The sequence below is a fragment of the Danio rerio genome, chromosome 6 (genome assembly GCF_052040795.2).
Source record: "Danio rerio strain M-AB ecotype USA chromosome 6, GRCz13ab, whole genome shotgun sequence".
Taxonomy (NCBI): domain Eukaryota; kingdom Metazoa; phylum Chordata; class Actinopteri; order Cypriniformes; family Danionidae; genus Danio; species Danio rerio.
Window position 1 is genome coordinate 59745406 of NC_141026.1, and position 21759 is coordinate 59767164.

Sequence of the window (21759 nt, forward strand, 5' to 3'; positions counted from 1 at the left end):
TTTGGTTCTTTACGGTGAACTAGTTCCCAAATCATTCTGAACAAGCGGACTGATTCTTGTCTGAAATTCTAAGTGAACTGCATAATTGCCTACATAGGGAGCATCCTATAACTTAAAGGGTCACGAAACACCAAAACACATGTTTTGAGCTGTTGACAGTCATATATGTGTCCCACACTGCTAAAAACACTATTAGGACACCTATATTTCACTAAAAAGTGTAAATTGGTTGTTTTTGCGTTATTTCAAGCAAATTCGTACTTCCAGTTTGAAACAAATTTTTGAAGCTGCGTCACGGTCATGACATAATAGCGTGTATTCCAGCGTGCAGACTGGACGTCTGTGCCAGAGTGTGTCTTATTACGTCTTACAGTGTGCTGCATTAATGCATGAGTAAGGCTTGATTCAAACCAATCAGCGCGCTCTATTGTGCAACTTCATTAATATTCATTACTGTCACAGTGTTTAGATGTCAGAGACGCCACGTTGTTTTGGCAAAACAAGCGTGAAGTGTTGCTTTTATAGTTTGCTGCCGTTAAGTTTTGTTTTCATTTTCTCTCTGTGAGAGTGCAGCTGGAGTCACGTGTGGATTAACAGTGTACGCGACGCTCGACAACAATAACTTACGTGTCTAAGGAGGATTATTGTTTACCTGAGAGCTGTTCTCATCTGCAAACGCTGAGATCCGGATTCGCTTGTAGTCTCCTCTTAATAAAGACGCGGCTCTAGTTGCTGGTGATTGTCCTGTCTCTACAGATTTGGTAAGTGAGTGACCAGTGCTCTTTGTTTATTCAGTTTGTTCGTATCGAGCTAACTGTTGCACCGAGTGTAAACATGTTAGCACCACAACCAAACTTTAACCTCGTGTAGGATTTTCACCGCATTTTGTGACCGGAATAACACACGCGGCTTTCTGACGCTACCTGCCGTGTGCATCTAAGTTTCCGGGAAATGCTGAGGGTTTTTTCTCTCATTCGCCGTGCGGTATCAAACATTGCATGAAAAAAACATGTTTAGAGCAGTTTCTCGAATCAAATATCTCGTTTGTCGCGAGGGACATGAATGAATTCCCTAAGTGAAAGAGCCAAACTGCAGTTAAAGTCCACCATTTAATAATTTGGCAAATAATTCGACTACAGATGTCCATGTAAACAGTCCCTTTCTCCCCTGTTGGGTGTGTGTTTTGACTCTGAAACTCAGCGGGTGCCCAAATAGACACTCCCACACCATGCCTCTTTTCTTCCTCCGACACTCCCCCTAAACAGAGCTGGACACGCCCACTTTTCTGACTTTTTCCAAAGTAGAGGTGTGAAAACACCCTGCTGAAACAAGGGGGTTTCATAGCCCTTTAAAAGCACAGCGACTATACGACATGATTCAACTGGGATCTGCTACAGTGTTTGTGGGCGGGGCCGGGGGGTTAAATTTTCCCAGGTCTGCATGCACACCAAATGGGCGGGGCTTGAATTCCACATTGATGTCACGCCGGCACGGCTAAAGACTCGTTACCGCAACGATTCATTCAAACACCTATGAGTCGACTCTTTTATAGATGAATCAATAGTTTTAAACACGGTGCACTTTCAGATTTAAATCCTACCTAGCTGGATGTTTCACTTCACTTAGAGCTGATACACACTACATTTAAGCCCATTTTCAAAAACCCATAATAGGGGCTCTTTAAGGCCCCGTTTACACTAGTGCTTTTTTTTTTTAAAACGCATAAGTTTTGCTACGGTTACGCCAACCGTCCACACTACGCCGGAGTTATCGAGCGCCGAAAACGGAGCTTTTTGAAAACGCTGGAGAGGCCGTTTTCATTCTGAAACGCTGCTGCTCTGTCTCAGTGTGGATGGGGAAAGACGGAGACATCTGAAAACGGAGGCGGGGCTGCAAACGTTCGCCTATCTGATTGGGGCTTTTCCTCAATATTAAGTAGCCCACACACAATTCAGTCTCGCATCCTCTTCTTGTAAGTTCAGACTTCGCAAGTTTGATCAAGGGTGCAGTCTCCCCCTTCTCAGTTTGATATGGAAAACATACCGAGGACACGCGTAAATCTTCAAAGGGAACAGTGTACTTTAAAACTTAACTTTATAAACATGATATAAGGAACTGCCTATTTTCTTTTTAATATTAGCAACTTAACAGACAGCAGAAATGTTGAGGCGTCGTGCTGCATATATGAGCGTCATCTTCACTGTGTGGATATTTATAACAAAATGAAGCCGATAACAACTGCCTTCTTTCAATTTCAGTGAAAATACGAAACGCACCCTCTCTTTTGCTGAATATCAGTTTAAATAATCGACAATTATAAAAGTATATAAACATACAATAAGTTTATACATTGTAGGAAATAAAGGCAAGCGATCAGTCAATGTACCTGGATTAATCATTAACTTATCTTTGCGCTTAACCAAAACATGTTACCCGTGAACAAGTAACTTAATAGATTCCAATGACCAAAGTCAGGGAATTGGCCTATGTCGTTAGATAAAGACAACAACATGAATGAAATATCACGTTTAATAAATATAGTGAGATTAGATCCAGCGGGAGATGCTTGATGAGCAGTCCGACAAGCAGAGCTCTCATCTGGGTAGAAATGCTGGAGCGCTTGCCCGAGAGTGTGTGTGTGGTCACGTGATGTGCGTTTTCAGCGTTTTGGTGTGGACGGAGAGCAGTTCAGAAACGCTGGGTAAAACGCGAGTGTGGACGCGGATCGTTTTCATTCTACAACGCCGTTTTAAAACTAAAACGCACTAGTGTAAACGGGGCCTAAGACAAACGAAATGTTCAAGAAAATGTTGCTACACTCCCAAGAGATGTGGGTGTAGGAGATGGAGGATTATTCTCAAGCACTATTTGTGTGTGTTTGTGTGTGTGACGGTGGGGGTCTTAAAAAGCTTTAATGGCATGATAAGCCCCTTTCACAAGCTCTTAAACGCTCCTCCCTCTGATAGACTCCTCAATGACTGCTGTCTTTGTCCCTCTTTAAACTCCCACTGGTGCAGAAAAAAAGCCCAGAGTTCAGAGCACGAGATCTGCCCGAATAATCCCACCTCTCACATGCAGGATGAGAAGCGCTCTCCAAACTTCTATGGCTTTGTTTTCCCAACAGTCGGATCAGCTGATAACCATCAGCTTCTGCAAACGACTGCAGGACGATTGAAAAGACAATGAAACGCACCGCTGCTTGAGGAATCTGATGCTCAAACTAAGGGGAAAACACTTGGTGCTCTTGTTATATTAAAAAAATATGTAATTCAGCCATCTTTTGTGCACCATAACCTGTTTTAAAAACCATATAGGCCATATGAGTACACTGTATAAAAATTGACTATTTACTTTACATAAAGTGAGTAAACCAGTAGCCAAGTAAACAAGTTGACTTTACTGTAAAAACCAAGCGGCAACCTCCCGCTCTCCCTCAGGAAGCCAATACGGGAGTAACTAAAACTGCAATTCATCTGAAATTCTGCTCCTGGCTCCAAAACAGAGCACATTTCAATTGAGCCCACTGTTACAATGGCCAACTTTACAGCAGAAAAAAAGGTGTTTACAGCCTGGTACAAAAAAAGATTTTGGTTAATACAGGTAATATTACCCTTCATGACAACTGTGAGGGGGTGAATTTTTTTATAACTCATCCGTTTCCTTTATATTAGGTTATATTAAGTTTGCATAATTAAGGGCGTGGCCACATGATTGACAGCTAGGTCTTGTTGGTCGCCGTCACGTCACCTCAGCTGAATCCTGCAGATTAGCCACTGAACTCGGCATATTTATCGTATTTCTGTGTTGTTTTATGTGGCTTTACACAGTCAACTGCCTTCTGGACTTGTTTCCTACAATTATTAGATGGCACGGCATGCTGAGTGCACTTAATTGTGCTCACAAACCATTCACGTGGCCGCCGTTTCCCATGTGAGTAAAGTTCTATACTTATATACCATCTCTTTACATGTATTTGTTGTATTTAAAATCATTTATCGTTTATATTTATATTTAGAGCTGTAATGCACTGCAGAATCTGACGAATTGATTAGCTGTAGAATCTAGAACAGTCATCTGAAGCGTTGTCATACAGTGTTATGCTGGATTTCATCAATAGTCTTACATTTACTAACACAGACTATATCTAAAGTGTTTGGAAGTAATTCGCGTTTTCCTCCTGTTGAAAAACGTCATAAGAACAATGTTTAGTGGCTCAATGTATTACAGCAGTGTTTTTAAAAGTCTAAACACTTTATTGATATAGTGCACAACCAAGCACAAGTGGTCAGAACACAAACGAGTCGCAGGTGATAAAGTATTAAGCGTTTCTCCCAAAGTGTGTCTGAATCAGGTCCAAGCAAAATGTCAGTAGGTGTCTGAAGCTCCGCCCACTCTCCGCCTCTTTGCCCTTGTTTGGTATCCCGCCGTGGGTGTGATGACATGCGAATAAAATGGTGACGGTTGGCCGCGCCTACTTGTGGCTTCTTTTGCGCTCTTTAGAAACCTATGGGTGACGTCACGGATACTACATCCATATATTTTACAGTCAATGGTAAAAACCCATTGTAACTCTTAAACCATTAAGGCCCGTGCACATCAAAGTGCTTTTTGTTCGAGTTTTTCACCAATGTTTAACGCCTCGTGACTAAATAAAGGGCGCCAATGTGATCGTGCACACCATTGCATCATTTTTAATAGAAAACCCTCATGCTCAATTGTTTTGACGCACCTCGTCAAAACCCTCTCCACCAATCAGATTGGCACTTTTGTTTACGTGCACAGAGCTGCTAAAGTTACAGTTAACAGCACTTGGAGGCGCTCAAGTGCAAAACTATCAATGCGAGCGAACATTGAAGAAGATGCCCAGAGGCGATATGAACGTGCAGCTGCTTATCCGCTTGTTAAGTGTGACGTCAGGCGAAGCGGCTTCCGGGTCCAAGCGCTCTATTCAACTGAATGGGGAGACTCGTGAAATGGTAATAATAAACGTTTACAAAGCGATTTAATGCTTTCGAAAATCACGATCACTGTATATATGTCCATGCCTAATCCGATGGCCAGAAAGTGATTATTTATTTATAAATTGTTACATTTTTGGTATTTGTTTTGCAGCAAGCCCAGAGATTGTTGTGTACACTATGACTTTATATAAAATTAACTTTAATGTGTGATTATGAATAAAACGTGATCAGAAACGAATGATTTCTCCACTCAAATGAATGGCGGCTTGGACCCGGAAACAGTATTACATACGTCACCAACACGTCACCACTTAACAACACTAATCATTTCTTCATTGCTGGAGCTGCTAAATTTCATGCTTTTTTTTTATTAACAAGAACCAGCATGTGCAATTTTCGTATAAAATACAATACAATCACTTTACATTTCTTAAAAAGTAAAGTATAAGTGAGAAAAAAAGAAAGTAGAAGAGAAGAGAAGAGAAAAGAAAGAAAAAACTGAGGAGATAGTACATAATTAATAAATTACAAACAAAGATATTACGCACATTTTCCAATTTTATTTATTAATAAGAGTTATTAGTGCACTTTTTCTACAGGAAATGCATATATACAAACATTTTATGTAAAAATGTTGAAGGAGGAGCATATAATAATTGTTTTGATAGCTTTTCTATTTTGAGACTTGGAAATCACTTTTATATACATGTGAATCTCTTTTTCTAACACCATGAAGAGAGGTTTGCTTTTGGAAAAGTTGGATTTATGCATGTGAAATTTACATAATAATAAAATAAAATTTATAATAAAACCAGCATCTTTTAAAGAGCGATCCTTAACATAAAAACCCAAAATCACATGTTTATAAGAGAAGGAAAAGGATTTTAAATATTATGACCAATAAAAGCTTCAACATCCAAAAAAGATCCAAAAATGTTTTTTATGTAAAAAACAATTTACATAAAATGTTTGTATGCGTTTTCTGTAGAAAGTGCATTCATAACTCTTGTAATAACTAAAATTGGAAAATGTGCGTAATATATTTGTTTGTAATTTAATAATTATGTACCCTCTCCTCTGTTTTTTCTTTCTCTTCTCCTTTACTTTCTTTTTTTTCTCACTTATTTTATTCTTGTTAAGAAATGTAAAGTGATTGTATTGTATTGTATAAGAAAATTGTACATGCTGGTGCTTGTTAATAAAAAAATTAAATAATTTGTAGCAGCTCCAGCGATGAAGAAATGATTAGTCTAGTATATTGGCGAGACCAAAATAACTGTGAAATATTTTCATTTAAGCTTTTCATTTAAGCTTTTCATTCTTTTATATCACATTTTACCTGTTTTATGTTTTGTTTTGTTTTTACGCATTTTTATTATTTGTTTTTATTTTTATTTTACTTGTTTCTTTTATTCTTGTTTATGTAAAGCACTTTGAATTGCCATTGTGTATGAAATGTGCTATATAAATAAACTTGCCTTTCACAAAAACAGCATTCTAAATATCAATTTTACATTTTTGTAGAAATAATTTTGTGGGATAAAGTATAAAGTAATTTAAATGATATTTCTTTAGCCTTATTTGTAATAAAAAAAAATTTTTTGAGGTAATGACCATACTTGAGTCCAGTTTATATTATTAAAGATATTGTTCCAGTAAAAAATGACATTAAAGATCTAATTAAAGATCATTAAAGATCAATTAAAGATCTAATTTTGTGATTATTAGTGTCACGATAACCAGCAATCGTTCTCCATAGGTTCTCACACAATAACCATGGACTACACTTCCGCCTTTTCCTGCATATTCAGACATGCACTTCGCCCAGACACCCATGCTCACTCATCTAGACTGATTACACTCGCAACACCTGAGGACTATCAGAGACTGACTGCATTCACTACATAAGCCACACAGTCACCCTTGCAGTTTGCCGAGTCTTGTTAATCTATTGATCAGTAGATGACATTACAACGCGTTTTCCCTGTCTCGTTTCCCGTGTTTCGACCCAGCCTTGTTTATCCTTGTTCTCCCGTTTAGCCGCCTGCCTTACGACCTATAGCCTGTTTACTGACTACGATTCTGGACTGCCTGGACATACCCGTTTGCACCTCAATTGACCACTGCTTGCCTGACCACGATTACCTGCATATTGGATCTTACCCCAGTTGTGTGTGTCATCCCCCGTCTTTACAATTAGGATTAAATCCAGAGGAACTGATAAACCCAACCTGAGGTTTATTCAGGTTTAGGAGGACAAACAGTAAGTGCTGATGTACATACACTGCCTTTGTACAGCATATATATGCCAGTAGGTATTGCCCCGGTTTGAATTGTAAATTCCTGTAATGTAAAAAAATAAATAAATAAATTTCCGGCATTATCAGATAATTGATTAACTAATAACAGTCCATTGTTAAACCAATTGTTAAAGAATAGTGACTTATTTCTATACAAGATATTGGCATTATTCCAAACAAGAAAACTATGTGGGGAGAAGTTGTGTTTATTTATAAATAAATAAAGCCTCCATGTTGTAAGCACTTGTTGATGAAATTTAGAGAGTTTGGGAGTTTTTCAACTTTGTAATTGTACATTAAAAGAAATTCTAAACCACCCATATGAGAGAAAAAGAAACTACTATTTATAAGAAATTGTCTTATCCAATTAATTTTAAAAGTACCATTAAGCGAGTTAAAATGAATTAAATTTAGGCCTTTTTTATCATAAGAATTCAGCATTACTGATTTTTTAATGTGGAGCTGCTACTTGAACCATCCATAACAACAAGCATGTCAACTTTGTCTTCTTCTGTGTTATAAGCAGGGTGTCAGAAGCTTAAAGTTGTGTAGCGCCATCTAACGTCAAGGAGTGATTTTGCATAATCTTCTGCTCGACGCCAGTGAAAATCACTTGGGTTTGAATCCGGAAAAACGCTGACGATAAACACAAACAAAAAGCGTCTTGGTGTGTACGAGCCTTTAAGAAGATTAAACTTCATAATTATGGACAGTTCATTTACTCAAACATTTTAAAGCAACAGGTTTACTCACTTATTTTAAGTCAACTAATCATTTTTTGCCCAACACTGATAATATTAGGGCTGTAACGATACACCAAACCCACGATTTGGTTCGTATCACGATTTTTGACCCACGATTCGGTTTGTATCACGATTTTTGACCCACGATTCGGTTCGTATCATGATTTTTGACTTACGATTTGGTTCGTATCACGATTTTTGACCCACGATTCGGTTCGTATCACGATTTTTGACCCACGATTCGGTTCGTATCACGATTTTTGACTTACGATTTGGTTCGTATCACGATTTTTGACCCACGATTCGGTTCGTATCACGATTTTTTTTGTGTGTGGGGTGGGAAAAAAAAAGATTTTTAAAACTATTTTTTATTAAATAACATTTGAAAAATCTTTATAAACTGAACATCAAAGAACAATATTAACTATCCAAATTATTAACAATATAAATAGCCATATATAAAATAAATAAAAAGCCAAAGCTATATGACTTTTGTTTTCTTTGTAACAAAATACTGATAAAAAAACAAACAGAACTAAACTCCATTGTGTAGATGGTTCAAGCATGTTGAAAATTCTTTTTCAATCAAGTTCTCTTACATAAAAAAAGCTAATTAAATGGCTACTAGGGATGCTCATTTCGTTAATTTTGCTAACCGACAACCGCCGCTCATTAATCGGTTATTAACGTTTAACTGGTCAGATTACTAGGCTATTAATTTTATATTAAACAAATTGACGTGTCTATTTTGTGTCTGACACATTAAATATTGCATTTTAAAATACTGATTGATTTATATTATACTGATATATATGTATATATATTAATTAATATGTATATATATTAATTTTTTTATTATTATTTTTTTTGCTTGTTTGATTACTGTTGATTTCAAATGCAATAAATAAGTTTGTATAACACTTGTAGTAACGGTGTTTATAATTGTTGGGTGCGACTAAATTTTGACTGATGCGCCTACATTTTTAAAGTTAGGAGCACCGGTGCTACCAAGCAAAAAGGTTAATTTCGAGCCCTGCTTAAAACATGATAGTGCTTCATGGTCAATGAAATTGCCTTGTATTAGTCTAAACTTCAGAAAATGTTAGTTCGATAAACTTTTTAAAAGACTTCTTAATAAAGTCTTTCAAACTATTTTATTAATATAATCATAACCAACAAAGAATTTTAAAAATAATGTCAACTTTCTTCGATAAGCCAATGGAAAACACTATTGGGAATCAGAGTGATGCTAACTTATAGTTTATCACCAACACAAATACATGTCAGCGTTCATAATCCAGCATGACTGAATATGCCAGAGATGCAAGAGGGCGAGCTTTTACACTACTTTGCATGAGTAAATGCCAAGTAAATGATCAGACTTTTCATTTTTAGGCAAACTGAAGTGTATCAAAACAAAGTCAGTTGTCAACACATTCATCACAGCTGCATTTAGCATGTGTGGACTTTTCTAAAAGGGGTCATGGGCCCGACTCCAGGCAGGCCGGTCCCGTAATAATCTGTGTCTCCAGCAAAAAAAAAAAAAAAAAAAAAAAAAAAAACAAGCCATTCTGGGCAACGTTGGCTGGTTGGTGGTGAGAGAAGCATTCGCTGTGGAGCCTCGACATCTGGATTCAATCTTCTACAGCCTGTCCACACAGCAGTGGGCGACGAGAAACATCTGCTGGAGCTGATGTCAATTACTGCGTTGTGTTTCCCTTCCCAGATAATCCTCCAAGCCCATACACACTCGTGCAAAAACACAGGAACGGGGTCAATGTCGTCCACGTACACACACAGCGCAGCTCATTTCCAACTTTATCAGACCATGTTTGACATCTCCAGCACTCTTTTAACACTGCGACCACATTAAAGGGGTAGTTCACACAAAAATGAAAATGTTTATCTGTCTTTAGTTTCTTTCTTCTGTTGAACACTAAAGAAGATATTTTAAACAAAGCTGCAAGCTAAAAACCTATAACCATTGACTTCCATTAAAAAAAAAAATACTATGGAAGTCAATAGTTACAGGTTTTTCACCCAAAAAAGAAAATTGTCTTCTTTTACTCAACCTTTACTTGATTTAGATTCTTTCTTCTCTTGAACTCTAAAGAATATACTTTGAAGAAAGCTGAAAACCTGTAACCATTGACTTCCATTAGGAAAAAACAATACCATGTATGTCAGTAGTTACAGGTTTTTAGGACTATTGCATTAAATTTCTGTCATCTTTTACTCAGCCTTTACTTGTTTTAGTTTCTTCTTTTGAACGCTAAAGAAGATATTTTGAAGAAAGCTGCAAGCTAAAAACCTGTAACCATTGACTTCCATTAGGAAAAACAATACTATGAATGTCAGTAGTTACAGGTTTTTTAAACTATTGCATTAAATTTCTGTCATCTTTTACTCAGCCTTTACTTGTTTTAGTTTCTCTCCTCTTTTGAAGGCTAAAGAAGATATTTTAAAGAAAGCTACAAGCTAAAAACCTGTAACCATTGACTTCTATTAGGAAAAACAAATACTATGGAAGTCAATAGTTACAGGTTTTTCACCCAAGAAAGAAAATTGTCATCTTTTGCTCAACCCTTACTTGATTTAGTTTCTTTCTTCTCTTGAATACTAAAGAATATACTTTGTAGAAAGCTGAAAAATTGTAACCATTGACTTCCATTACGAATAAACAATACTATGGAAGTCAATGGTTACAGGTTTCTAGGACTATCAAATTAAAGGGATAGTTCACCCAAAAATATATAAATTCTATCTTTTACTCAGCCTTTATTTGTTTTAGTTTCTCTCTTCTTTTGAACAATAAAGAAGATATTTCGAAGAAAGCTGCAACTTAAAAACCTGTAACCATTGACTTCCATTAGAAAAAAAACAAATACTATGGAAGTCAATCATTACAGTTTTTCTTTCTTTTTTGGACTATTGCTTTAAATTTCTGTCCTCTTTTACTCAACCTTTACTTGTTTTAGTTTCTTTCTTCTGTTAAACACTAAAGAACATAGTTTGAAGAAAGCTGCAAGCTAAAAACCTGTAGCCATTGACTTTAATCAGGAAAAACAAATATTAGGGAAGGTTTCTAAAACAATCCCATTAGTGGGCTAGTTCACCCAAAAAAATGTAATTTCTGTCATCTTTTGCTTAACCTACTTGTTTTAGTTTGTTCTGTTAAACACTAAATATGTTGTTTTGAAGAAAGCTGAAAACCTGTAACCATTGACTTCCATTAGGAAAAACAAACAATATGGAAGTCATTCGTTACAGGTTTTCAGGACTATTGAATTAAATTTCAGTCATCTTTTACTCAACCTTCACTTGTTTTAGTTTGTTTCATCTGTTAAATACTAAAGAAGATATTTTGAAGAAAGCTGAAAACCTGTAACCATTGACTTCTATTAGGAAAAATAAATACTATTTATTGCATTTATATAATGAATGAAGACTAATAGACTATACGTTGTTATTTTACATTTGATTAATCAACTTCTATACCTGTTCTGAATACTGTTATGTAAAATACTGCAATTCTCAATGATAATCTAGATCAGGGGTGTCGAACTCAATTCCTGGAGGGCCGAAGCCCTGCACAGTTTAGTTCCAACCCTGCTCCAACACACTTGCCTGTAGGTTTCAAACAAGCCTGAAGGACTCAATTAGTTTGATCAGGTGTGTTTAATTAGGGTTGGAACTAAACTGTGCAGAGCTGCGGCCCTTTTGGAACTGAGTTTGACACATGTGATCTAGATGAATAATCCCTATACTTCATTTATTCATTCATTTTCCTTCAGATTAGTCTCCATTTCAGAGGTTGCCACAGCAGAATGAACCACCAACTATTCCAGCATATGTTTTACCCAGCGGATGCCAACCAGCTGCAACCCAGTACTGGAAATAATCCCTTAATTATTCTCTCAGTATAATGCCAATCAGTCTAAATGAATAAATTATTTCCAAATAGAGCTATTCAATCGCAATATAAATTGCAGCAAAACAAAATAACGCAATGTCAAATGTTTCCAATATCGCGCAGCTCTACTTCAAGAGGAGAATAGCCAGCCCAAACTGCTCAGTTTAAACACTAACATCTGCAAAAACCCAAAGTGGAGACCCGTTCTTCATTCCCAGATCTTTAGATTCTCTTTCTGACGTGCACAAACTCTCCCACGCGACTGAAGCACCATGTTGCCAGCGCTGGAGACCCCAACGGCAAGAGCCAAGAGCAATTAAAGCGCTAATTCAAACCTGAAGGGCCCTTTTGTCCTGTGTTTCCTTTCTTCAAGTCAGAGGATCGGAATCTAACCACCCCCAACACACACAGCACACACACACACACACACACACACTTATATTTATACACACACAGACTTCCCAACTTTCAAGAGCTCCAGCCAAAGCTGAAGGGGAAAATTACACCAGAGTCCTAAAGCTTCACGTTTCCAACTGGATTTACACCAAAGACTCATTATTGAGGGCTGTACATGAGGGTTTAAGTGGACAGGATGCTGGACAAAATTATACATTTCTTTTACTATGGTAATACTATGTTTTTCATGTAAAATAACACTTAGAAAAATCTTTTATGTCCCATGACATTAGCATGTTTTCAAGACATTTATTATTACCATCGTAGTGCTACAGTACTTTGGAAAATGCTTTGGAATAGTATTTAAATGCCATGCTACGTTTTAGGGCGCACTCACACTATGCTATCCGAACTGTGCCCAGGCCCGTTTCCCGGATCGGTTGAGAAGTGTGAGTGCTCTGAATGGGGCTCAGGCACGGTTCACTTGGCGCCCTGGAGCGCGTGTGCCAGAGCGCGGATCACTTGGGCTTTGGCGCTTACACTTGGAGTGTGAGTGCAAAGCGCACCTGCGCCCGAAACTGAAGACGAGACGTGACTTTTACGGGATTGTCTCACAGTGTGTCACCGCATTCCAAACAACTAAGGCCGGACTCACACTAGGTACAGTTGCCTCGAACCGGGCCAAAGCACGCTTGTCCCCCCTCCCGTCTCCCCCGACGGCCCGTACTCACACCACAAAAGGGCCTCGGCACGCTTACGTCATCGCTGCTGCGCTGTTCAGTGAGAAGCGCTCTCACTCAGCAGCACAGTAGAGATTTCTCTAGTTACATCGTTTCAGTCGTTTGTTATGCAGTAACAAGCAGTCAAATATTTCTCCAAACAGTCCTTAGGGATGCGGGGACACGCAGTCAGATATTTTACCGGACAGATCCGCCACTTTTGGCGCTCATAAACAATCATAAAGCCTTCGTGCTGCAGGAATGAGGAGGTCTGCTGAAGGTGCAGCTGTGGTGCAGTGAGGGGTTTGCGTCTTTAATAAACTACGGCAGTTTGCGTTCACTGAACAGTAAGAATGATCAATAAATCCATATGAAACAGCCCCTTAAAGTCACATCTCGCTTTCAGTTTCGGGCTTTTTTTGCACTCACACTACAAGCGTACCGTGCCAAAGCCCAAGTGAACCGCACTCAGGCCCACCTCCTCCAACCAGGCCAGGGCCGGCCAAGTGAACCGTGCTTGAGCCCGATTCAGCGCACTCACACTTCTCAAACGATCCGGGAAACGGGCCTGGGCACGGTACGAATGGCATAGTGTGAGTATAGGCCCTAAAGCGATGTAACTAAAAAAATCTCCACTGTGCTGAGCGAGAGCGATACTCGACTGAACAGCGCATCATCGATGATGTAAGCGTGCCCAGACCCGAATGTAATGTGAGTGCGGGACGTCGGGGGAGACGGAAGGGGGGACAAGCATGCTTTGGCCCGGTTCAAGGCAACTGTACCTAGTGTGAGTACGCCCTTATATATACAGTTAAAACCAGAAGTTTACCATATACACTCTAAAAAAAGGAACACAACCATTTAACATAACATAACATTTTTAAAAATGACTGATGGTGAATCATACTAAACGTTTACTATTTAAGGTTTGTTAGGATTACCTAAATTATTTACATTTGCTAAATGCCAGAATTGTATTTATTTCTAGACAGTCAAAAGTTTACACACATTTCCTTGTTTTTTTTTAGCTTTGCTTTTAAACTGTATAACTTTGGTCAAATGTTTTGGGTCTCCTTCCACAAGCTTCTAACAACAGTTTACAGGAATTGTGGCCCATTCCTCCTGACAGAATTGGTGTAACTGAGTTAGATTTGTAGGCTGTCTTGCTCACACAAGCTTTTTCAACTCTGCCCACACATTTTCTATAGGATTGACATCCGGGCTTTGTGATGGCCACTCCAAAACATTCACTCTGTTGTCCTTAAAGCACATTTGAACTAATTTGGCAGTGTGCTTAGGGTCATGGTCTGTTTGGAAGAGCCATTTGTGGCCAAGTTGTAATGTCCTGGCTGATGTCTTGAGATGTTGCTCCAGTATTTCTCCATAATGTTCTGTCTTCATGATGCCATCTATGCTGTGAAGTGGACCAGTCCCTCCTGCAGCAAAACAGCCCCACAACATGATGCTGCCGCCCCCCATACTTCACAGTTGGGATGGTGTTGCTAGGCTTGTGCGCTTTCCCCTTTGTCCTCCAAATGTAACACTGCTCATTATGGCCAAACAGTTCAATCTTAGCTCCATCAGAGCACAGGACATGTCTCCAAACATGAGTCTTTCCCCAGTGTAATTCAGCTAATGCTAATCTGGCTTTGTTGTTGATTCTGGCTTGATTTTCCCATGTTGTCACACAAGGAAGCAGTGTGTTTGAGCTTTTCCTTCAATACTATTCTAGTGTATGAGTGTGTTTAAATGTGAGAGTGTGCATCTAGAATGGCATGTTAAACATTTGCTGCAATAGTTGGCAGTTCATTCCACTGTGGCGATGAGTAAAGGAACTAAGCCGAAGGAAAATGAATGGATGAACAATATATTAGGGCACCACAATATATAGTTTCAGCATCGATATCACAATGTGCGAGTTCACAATACCCCTTTAAGGTGCACTCCTTAAAAAAAAATGCTTGGGCCATGCATTAATGCACAGGTGTCAAACTCAGTTCCAAAAGGGCCGCAGCTCTGCACAGTTTAGTTCCAACCCTAATTAAACACACCTGATCAAACTAATTGAGTCCTTCAGGCTTGTTTGAAACCTACAGGTAAGTGTGTTGGAGCAGGGTTGGAACTAAACTGTCCAGGGCTTCGGCCCTCCAGGATTTGAGTTTGACACCCCTGCATTAAATAATAAACTGACACAACTCTGATAAATAGTAACAAGCAGTTAAAATAATAATGATAGCCTATGGATAAAATGTCGACCAGGTGGTTACGATGGATCTGCAATGTATTTGGGTTACAGTTAACCAGTCATTACAGTTAACAGCGCAGTGGAGTAATGTCAAATTTCAACCTTCCAGTGAAAGTTTAGTTTTTGCATGTGTTTTTTAAGGCATGACTGTAAGAATTTCGAGCAAGCTTGAACATTTGGGCTCAATAAATTAAATGTTTCTAGCTTAAAGGTTAATTGTACATTTGTACTCAAAATATATTAATATTATTATTATATAGTGATTATGTAATTTCTGCTTCTGAATACTGTTTGGCTCCCCATAAAATCTCAAGTCATTGTTTATTTGCACCTTTTGTCTGTCGTATTTAACTATGCTTGTCATTTTTTTGTTATATTTTCTACAAATACGCTCAATACACAGTCAATACACAATCATCCCAATCGATCTAAAATTATAAATACTTTTGAAGCTATTCAAGACATCTGGCAAAATTGCATTAATATCGCATTATTTATTAATTAAATAATTCCTCCGCTGTCGCCACTGGCTTGCATGGTTCAGGATCTGAAAAACTACTCATCGATGAATTTGCTCTTCAGGGTTTGGGCTCTCAATAATGACTTCAAACCACACTGAACTGAGCTAAACTGAACTGAACTTAAACACTAAACACTGAACTACCCTGAGCCAGTTACTATGACCATTTGTGTGAAGCTGCTTTGACACAATCTACATTGCAAAAGCGCTATACAAATAAAGCTGAATTGAATATATATAATCATAAAATGATGATGAATTTTTATCAATATTATTATTATTATTGTTTTTCACTAAGATTGAGTACATTAAAACACAATGCTAGTCATCATGGATTGTTTTTTTTCTACTAATAAAGTGAGTCTCTCTGTCATGAGTCAATCTCAAACACGTTCAACTACAGCAATCACGCCCTCAAGTGGTCAAAACGATAAATATCCAACATCACCAGGCACAGATTAGCTATTCAGGCCAAGGAAACAAACCCGGGGGAAAAACAATGGCCTGTGTTATTCTCCAGCACTGCAGTGGCACCATGACATTTCATTGTAAACACACACACACACACACACACACACACACACACACAGCCTCCTGTAGATGCGTCAGCTGAGCAACACTAAAGTCCAGATGGTGTGAAACTTTGCCCAAGGGATTAACGCCAAATCCTCCATTGAGACACAAGAGAGGGTCCGTCTCCGACCCTCAAAACAGATTAGAGCCGGCGTAGCATCCCATACAGACAGCTTGCCCTTACCAAACACCACCATCCTATTAGCATCAAAATATACCTACTGTAATATGGCAGCTGCTACTTTTACACAACATTGACCAAACATATATTGACCAAACAGGAGAGGAGCATCATGGTACATATTAAAATAATATATATCATAATTCATAATATCATTCATTCATTTTCTTTTCGGCTTAGCCCCTTTATTAATCTGGGGTGACCACAGCGGAATGAACCGCCAACTTATCCAACATATGTTTTATGCAGCGGATGCTCTTCCAGTAGCAACCCAACACTGGGAAACACCCATACTCACTCATTTACACACATACACTACGGCCAATGTAGTTCATCAATTCGCCTATAGCGCATGTGTTTGGACTGTGGGGGAAACCGGAGCAACCGGAGGAAACCCACGCCATCACGGGGAGAACATGCAAACTCCACACAGAAATGCCAGGCTCGAACCAGCAACCTTCTTGCTGTGAGGCGATTGTGTTATCCACTGATACCTTGACGCCCATAATTGGTAAATCACTGCATAAATTCAGACACATAAATCTACAGATGCTACATAAATGAATTTACATTTACATTTAGTCATTTAGCTGACGCTTTTATCCAAAGCGACTTACAAATGAGGACAAGGAAGCAATTTACACAACTATAAGAGCAACAATGAATAAGTGCTGTAGGCAAGTTTCAGGTGTGTAAAGTGTAAGAGGCAAAACATTAGTAATGTAAGTTGTTTTTTTTTTTTTTTTGTAATACAGTTAGCGGTAGAACCAGAGAGGCAATCGCAGATTAGGAAGGAAAGTGGAGACTAAATAGTTGAGTTTTTAGTCGTTTCTTGAAGACAGCGAGTGACTCTGCTGTTCTGATGCAGTTAGGGAGTTCATTCCACCAACTGGGCAGATTGAATGCGAGAGTTCGGGAAAGTGATTTCTTCCCTTTTTGGGATGGAACCACGAGGCGACGTTCATTCATAGAACACAAGTTTCTGGAGGGCACATACATCTGCAGAAGCGAGAGCAGATAAGAAGGAGCAAAGCCAGAAGTCGCTTTGTAAGCAAACATCAGAGCTCTGAATTTGATGCGAGCAGCAACTGGCAGCCAGTGCAAACGGATGAGCAGCGGAGTGACATGTGCTCTTTTAGGTTCGTTAGAGACCACTCGTGCTGCTGCATTCTGAAGCAGCTGAAGAGGTTTGATAGAGTTGGAAGCCCGGCTAGTAGAGAGTTGCAATAGTCCAGTCTGGAATGAACAAGAGCTTGAACAAGGAGTTGAGCTGCATGTTCAGATAGGAAGGGTCGGACCATATCCTAAATAATCTATGATCAGTTGTCAGACACCCACATGAAATATGCTATAGTAATTTATAGTGAATATTAAACTGTTTTAAACCATACTGTCACTGACTCATCCAATAGAGATCGAGATGTTGCACAATCTGCTAAAATTTAGCTAGAATTGGTTTACATGTATGGCGATATGTATCGCATCACCAAAAATGATGTCCATGTGTTGTGCGATTAAGTTGATATGTTGATTATTGCGATGGGCCAACAATAGGCTGCAGTTTTAAATATTAAACTTATTCTAAATACTTTTAAACTTTATCCTTAATCTTTAGGAAACGTTCTGGTACATTATAAAGTGTCATTAAGATGACAATGCAGCAAAAAAATAGTGTTAAAGGGGTGGTCCAGAATGTAATTTTAAGGCTTGGTTGTGTTTATAGGATGCAAAGCAATGTGTGCGTATGTTTCACTTGACGGAAATCGCGTTATTCTTCATATATCTCACTTTGATTATACACAGCTACTCAGCTAACATGAAAACAACTTGTCATACTTCCTAGTTCCTCTGAAAGGCCCGCCCTTAAGTGACTCTGATTGGTCATCGTCAAAATGTGCTGCTATTCGCGGATCGGCTCCACGTCACGCCCGTAAAAGCACGCGCTTTTCTGCTGTGCAAACAGCCAGTCAACCTCCTGCCTGCTCACTAAAATAAAATCTGAAAAGTGTCTAACGAGTGAAAATGGGGTGCGGCTCCTTTAAGAGCGTTTGCCTCCATAAGTATTTTTTTTTTGTCCCCAAAATTCGTTCATTGTAGGCTTTGCTAAGCTAACTCTGTAAAAACCCATAGATATATACACTAGATATCGCATAGGGACCCTGTGCATGCGTCAATAGCGCCGCCACATTGGTACAGTGCTCCCAGGACAAATGTCATTCAACCGCACTAGTCAAGACAGTGTTACTATGTGAAGATGCGGGACTTTAGCGCTGTCTACGGGTGTAGTAACGAGCAAACAAAGAAAACAAAGCACAAAGGCAGAACATTTCATAGGTAATATTAAGTTTTTTTTTCTGTTTTTGTTTGTTCTGAACTTTTGTGCTAATCAGGTAACGTTATTGATGATAACAGTCACTTACTGCATTCACCATACGGCAAAGCAGCTCCAACTCGCACTAAACACTCGGCTTATGCTAGTTTTGTTGAATAAAATCAGCAAACAATGCAAAATAAAGATGACAACGAGATGCTGCGCTGCCAGAAACTTGTATTATTGTCGGCTAACGTTAGTGAAAGAGTCGTTCGGGGATTCATTTACAAACGAATCGCTCCCTCTGTCAGTATGAGAAGTGAAAGCAGGAGAGGAGCTGTGTTTCAGGACATGATTAGATCACATTTAACAGGAAGGGTGAATAGTACATTTCTGTACACACAAACACAAGCTTTTTGTCAGGAATGCCCGTGCGGTCACTGATCCATCAATGTAGAAAAGTGATGTAAAATTATAATTTTCGTAATTAGAAAAAAAAAATACACAATAAAATCCAGGAAAACTCCCGATCATAGATATATGTGTATATGTGTATATCTCTGGCTTTGGATGGCCACAGTCCTCCACTGTACCTTGGTCCCGCATTCATTTCAAAGGAGCGCTACCCTGTACCAAGATGGCGGCGCTATTGACGCATTCCGTCCAATAGACAACAATAGGCCAGGCGACATCTAGTGTATATATCTATGGTAAAAACCAAGGTCTCCCTTTGCATTGAACGTAGAACTTTTTACATTCAGAGATGTTATGTTCACACAGCTACATTACACATAAACTAAAGTTTAAAAAATGATATCGTATTGGACCACCCCTTCTAGTATTTAAACCTCATAATTGAATAGAAAATGAGATGAATAACTGCAAAAAAAAAAAAAAAAAAAAGTCCAGCTTTTGAGAAAATAGAACCACCCCTTTCACAAGGCTGGCTACAGGCTTGAACACTAGTTAAACATCATGAATGCTCCATTAACAGATTGAACTTGGTTCTATACCATATGAATGTTTCAGATGGAACAGAACGCGGGAGTTTCGAACGTTCATGTTCCAAATAGCTGAACGACATCAAGACGCATGCGCAGAGCGAGCGACTATTACAAACTTACAGTAATACAGTACTGTCACAAAGCAAAATCGCGTTTTGCAGGAGCAATACAAAATTACAAACACACCAGCGACTGTGGCTTATCTACGCATCTCACCATGGAAAGCACAAGAGAAAGATCGCCGTACATCGCGTTATTCCCGCCGCTATGTTGATGATATCCTCACAAAACAGCAAAATAATCAGGTTATTAATGTACTTACATTGGAACGCGCCCGGAATCCCGACCATTCTGATATTTACCCTCGCAGAAAGCGCGCGCGTGATTTGTAGCTCTTCAGTAGATCCACGGACTCGTGTGTGTTTGTGTTTCTTGATAGGAGTCTGAACACACACGCACACACACAGACACACACTGATAGAAGCTCTGTTTATTACTGGAGGTGGAGCTACTGAGACACAATAAACCTCATCTTTACCGAAGAAACAGGCTGGGACTGTGGATACAGAAGATAATATGCTTCCAGAAGGCATACCATAGTAATATATCAGTGTCATAAAACATTATAGGCCTATGTGCCCCAAACGTCAGTACATCACCTTCATGTGATGTCAAGAAAACAAAAACGTTATAATGGCATCCATTTATATAAATAGATAGATAGATAAATAAATAAATAAATATACATACACAGTTGAAGTCAGAATTATTAGCCCCCCTTTGATTTTTTTTCTTTTTAAAATATTTCCCAAATTGTGTTTAACAGAGCAAGGAAATGTTCATAGTATGTCAGATAATGTTTTTTCTTCTGGAGAAAGTCTTATTTGTTTTATTTCGGCTTGAATAAAAGCAATTTTTAATTTTTTAAACACCATTTTAAGGTCAAAATTATTAACCCCTGTTAAGCAATTTTTTTTTTGTGATAGTCTACAGGAAAAAATACTAAATATCGTTGTAAATAATAAGGATACTTAAAATTAATACATTTAAAAGTTGTCTTGTGTGCAAAGATATGGCCACTGCAGCAGATTTTTCATAATACAATGATGTGTGTAAAAAGAACTACCCTGAAAAAATCTGCAAAGTCTATTATATGCTGTATTAAGAGGAGCAAGATCTCATTTCGGTGCACTCTGATAAACAATATCGCAATAATCAAAAATTGGCAAAATAAGATAAACACTAAATGAAAAACAATGCCTAGACCGATTGAAGGTACTAATTCCAAAGTTTCTGGTTCGATCCCCAGCTGGGTCAGTTGGCATTTCTGTGTGGAGATTGCATGTTCTCCCCGTGTTGGCGTGGGTTTTCTCTGGGTGCTCCGGTTTCCCCCACAGTCCAAACATATGCGCTATAGTGGAATTGGGTAGGCTAAATTGTCGTGTATGTGTGTGAATGAATGATTTTCAATGAAATCTGCTTGCTGTCAGACAGGCTAACTTAAAAAATAATACAGTAATACAGTTAAAAAATAATAACAACAATATATACCTTCAGAATGTGTATTGTTTACTTTATTTTCCACTTATTTAAATGTCATTCTGTGTTCTTGTGTTGATACTGTATGGACTTCTGAAAAAAGCCCACAAAAATTCCTTGTGTTTGGGCACACTTGGCGAATAAAGCTGATTCTGATTCTTCTAGAGTGTGTCCATTGAGGTTGTCATTTGTTAGCGGTGTGTGTGTGTGTGTGTCTCTCCCTCCTCCCGTTCCTCCCACACAAACACATGCTGCTCTTTCTTTCCCAAAACCCTCACGAGTGGCCACCTGCTCCTGAGCCAGAGACACAGCTGCTGACCATCAACAACAACAACACACACACACACACACACA

General features: G+C 38.6%; 1 protein-coding gene and 1 long non-coding RNA gene across 5 annotated transcripts in view; one reads left to right on the forward strand and one right to left on the reverse strand.

Annotated features, from left to right (window-relative positions):
- The window catches only part of cbfa2t2 (CBFA2/RUNX1 partner transcriptional co-repressor 2), a 101023-nt gene extending 80691 nt beyond the window's left edge, over positions 1-20332 (reverse strand). The window contains exon 1 of one of the 2 annotated variants that reach the window (XR_015492890.1): positions 20189-20321. Coding sequence is in view for 1 of the 2 variants with exons in the window: in NM_001365483.3 (NP_001352412.2) it covers positions 20189-20216 (28 nt within the window). In the remaining variant the exon portion in view is untranslated. 2 annotated transcript variants of the gene reach the window in all.
- LOC147836541 (uncharacterized) overlaps positions 1-21759 on the forward strand; it is a 73890-nt gene that overhangs the window by 37080 nt on the left and 15051 nt on the right. The window lies entirely within an intron of this gene.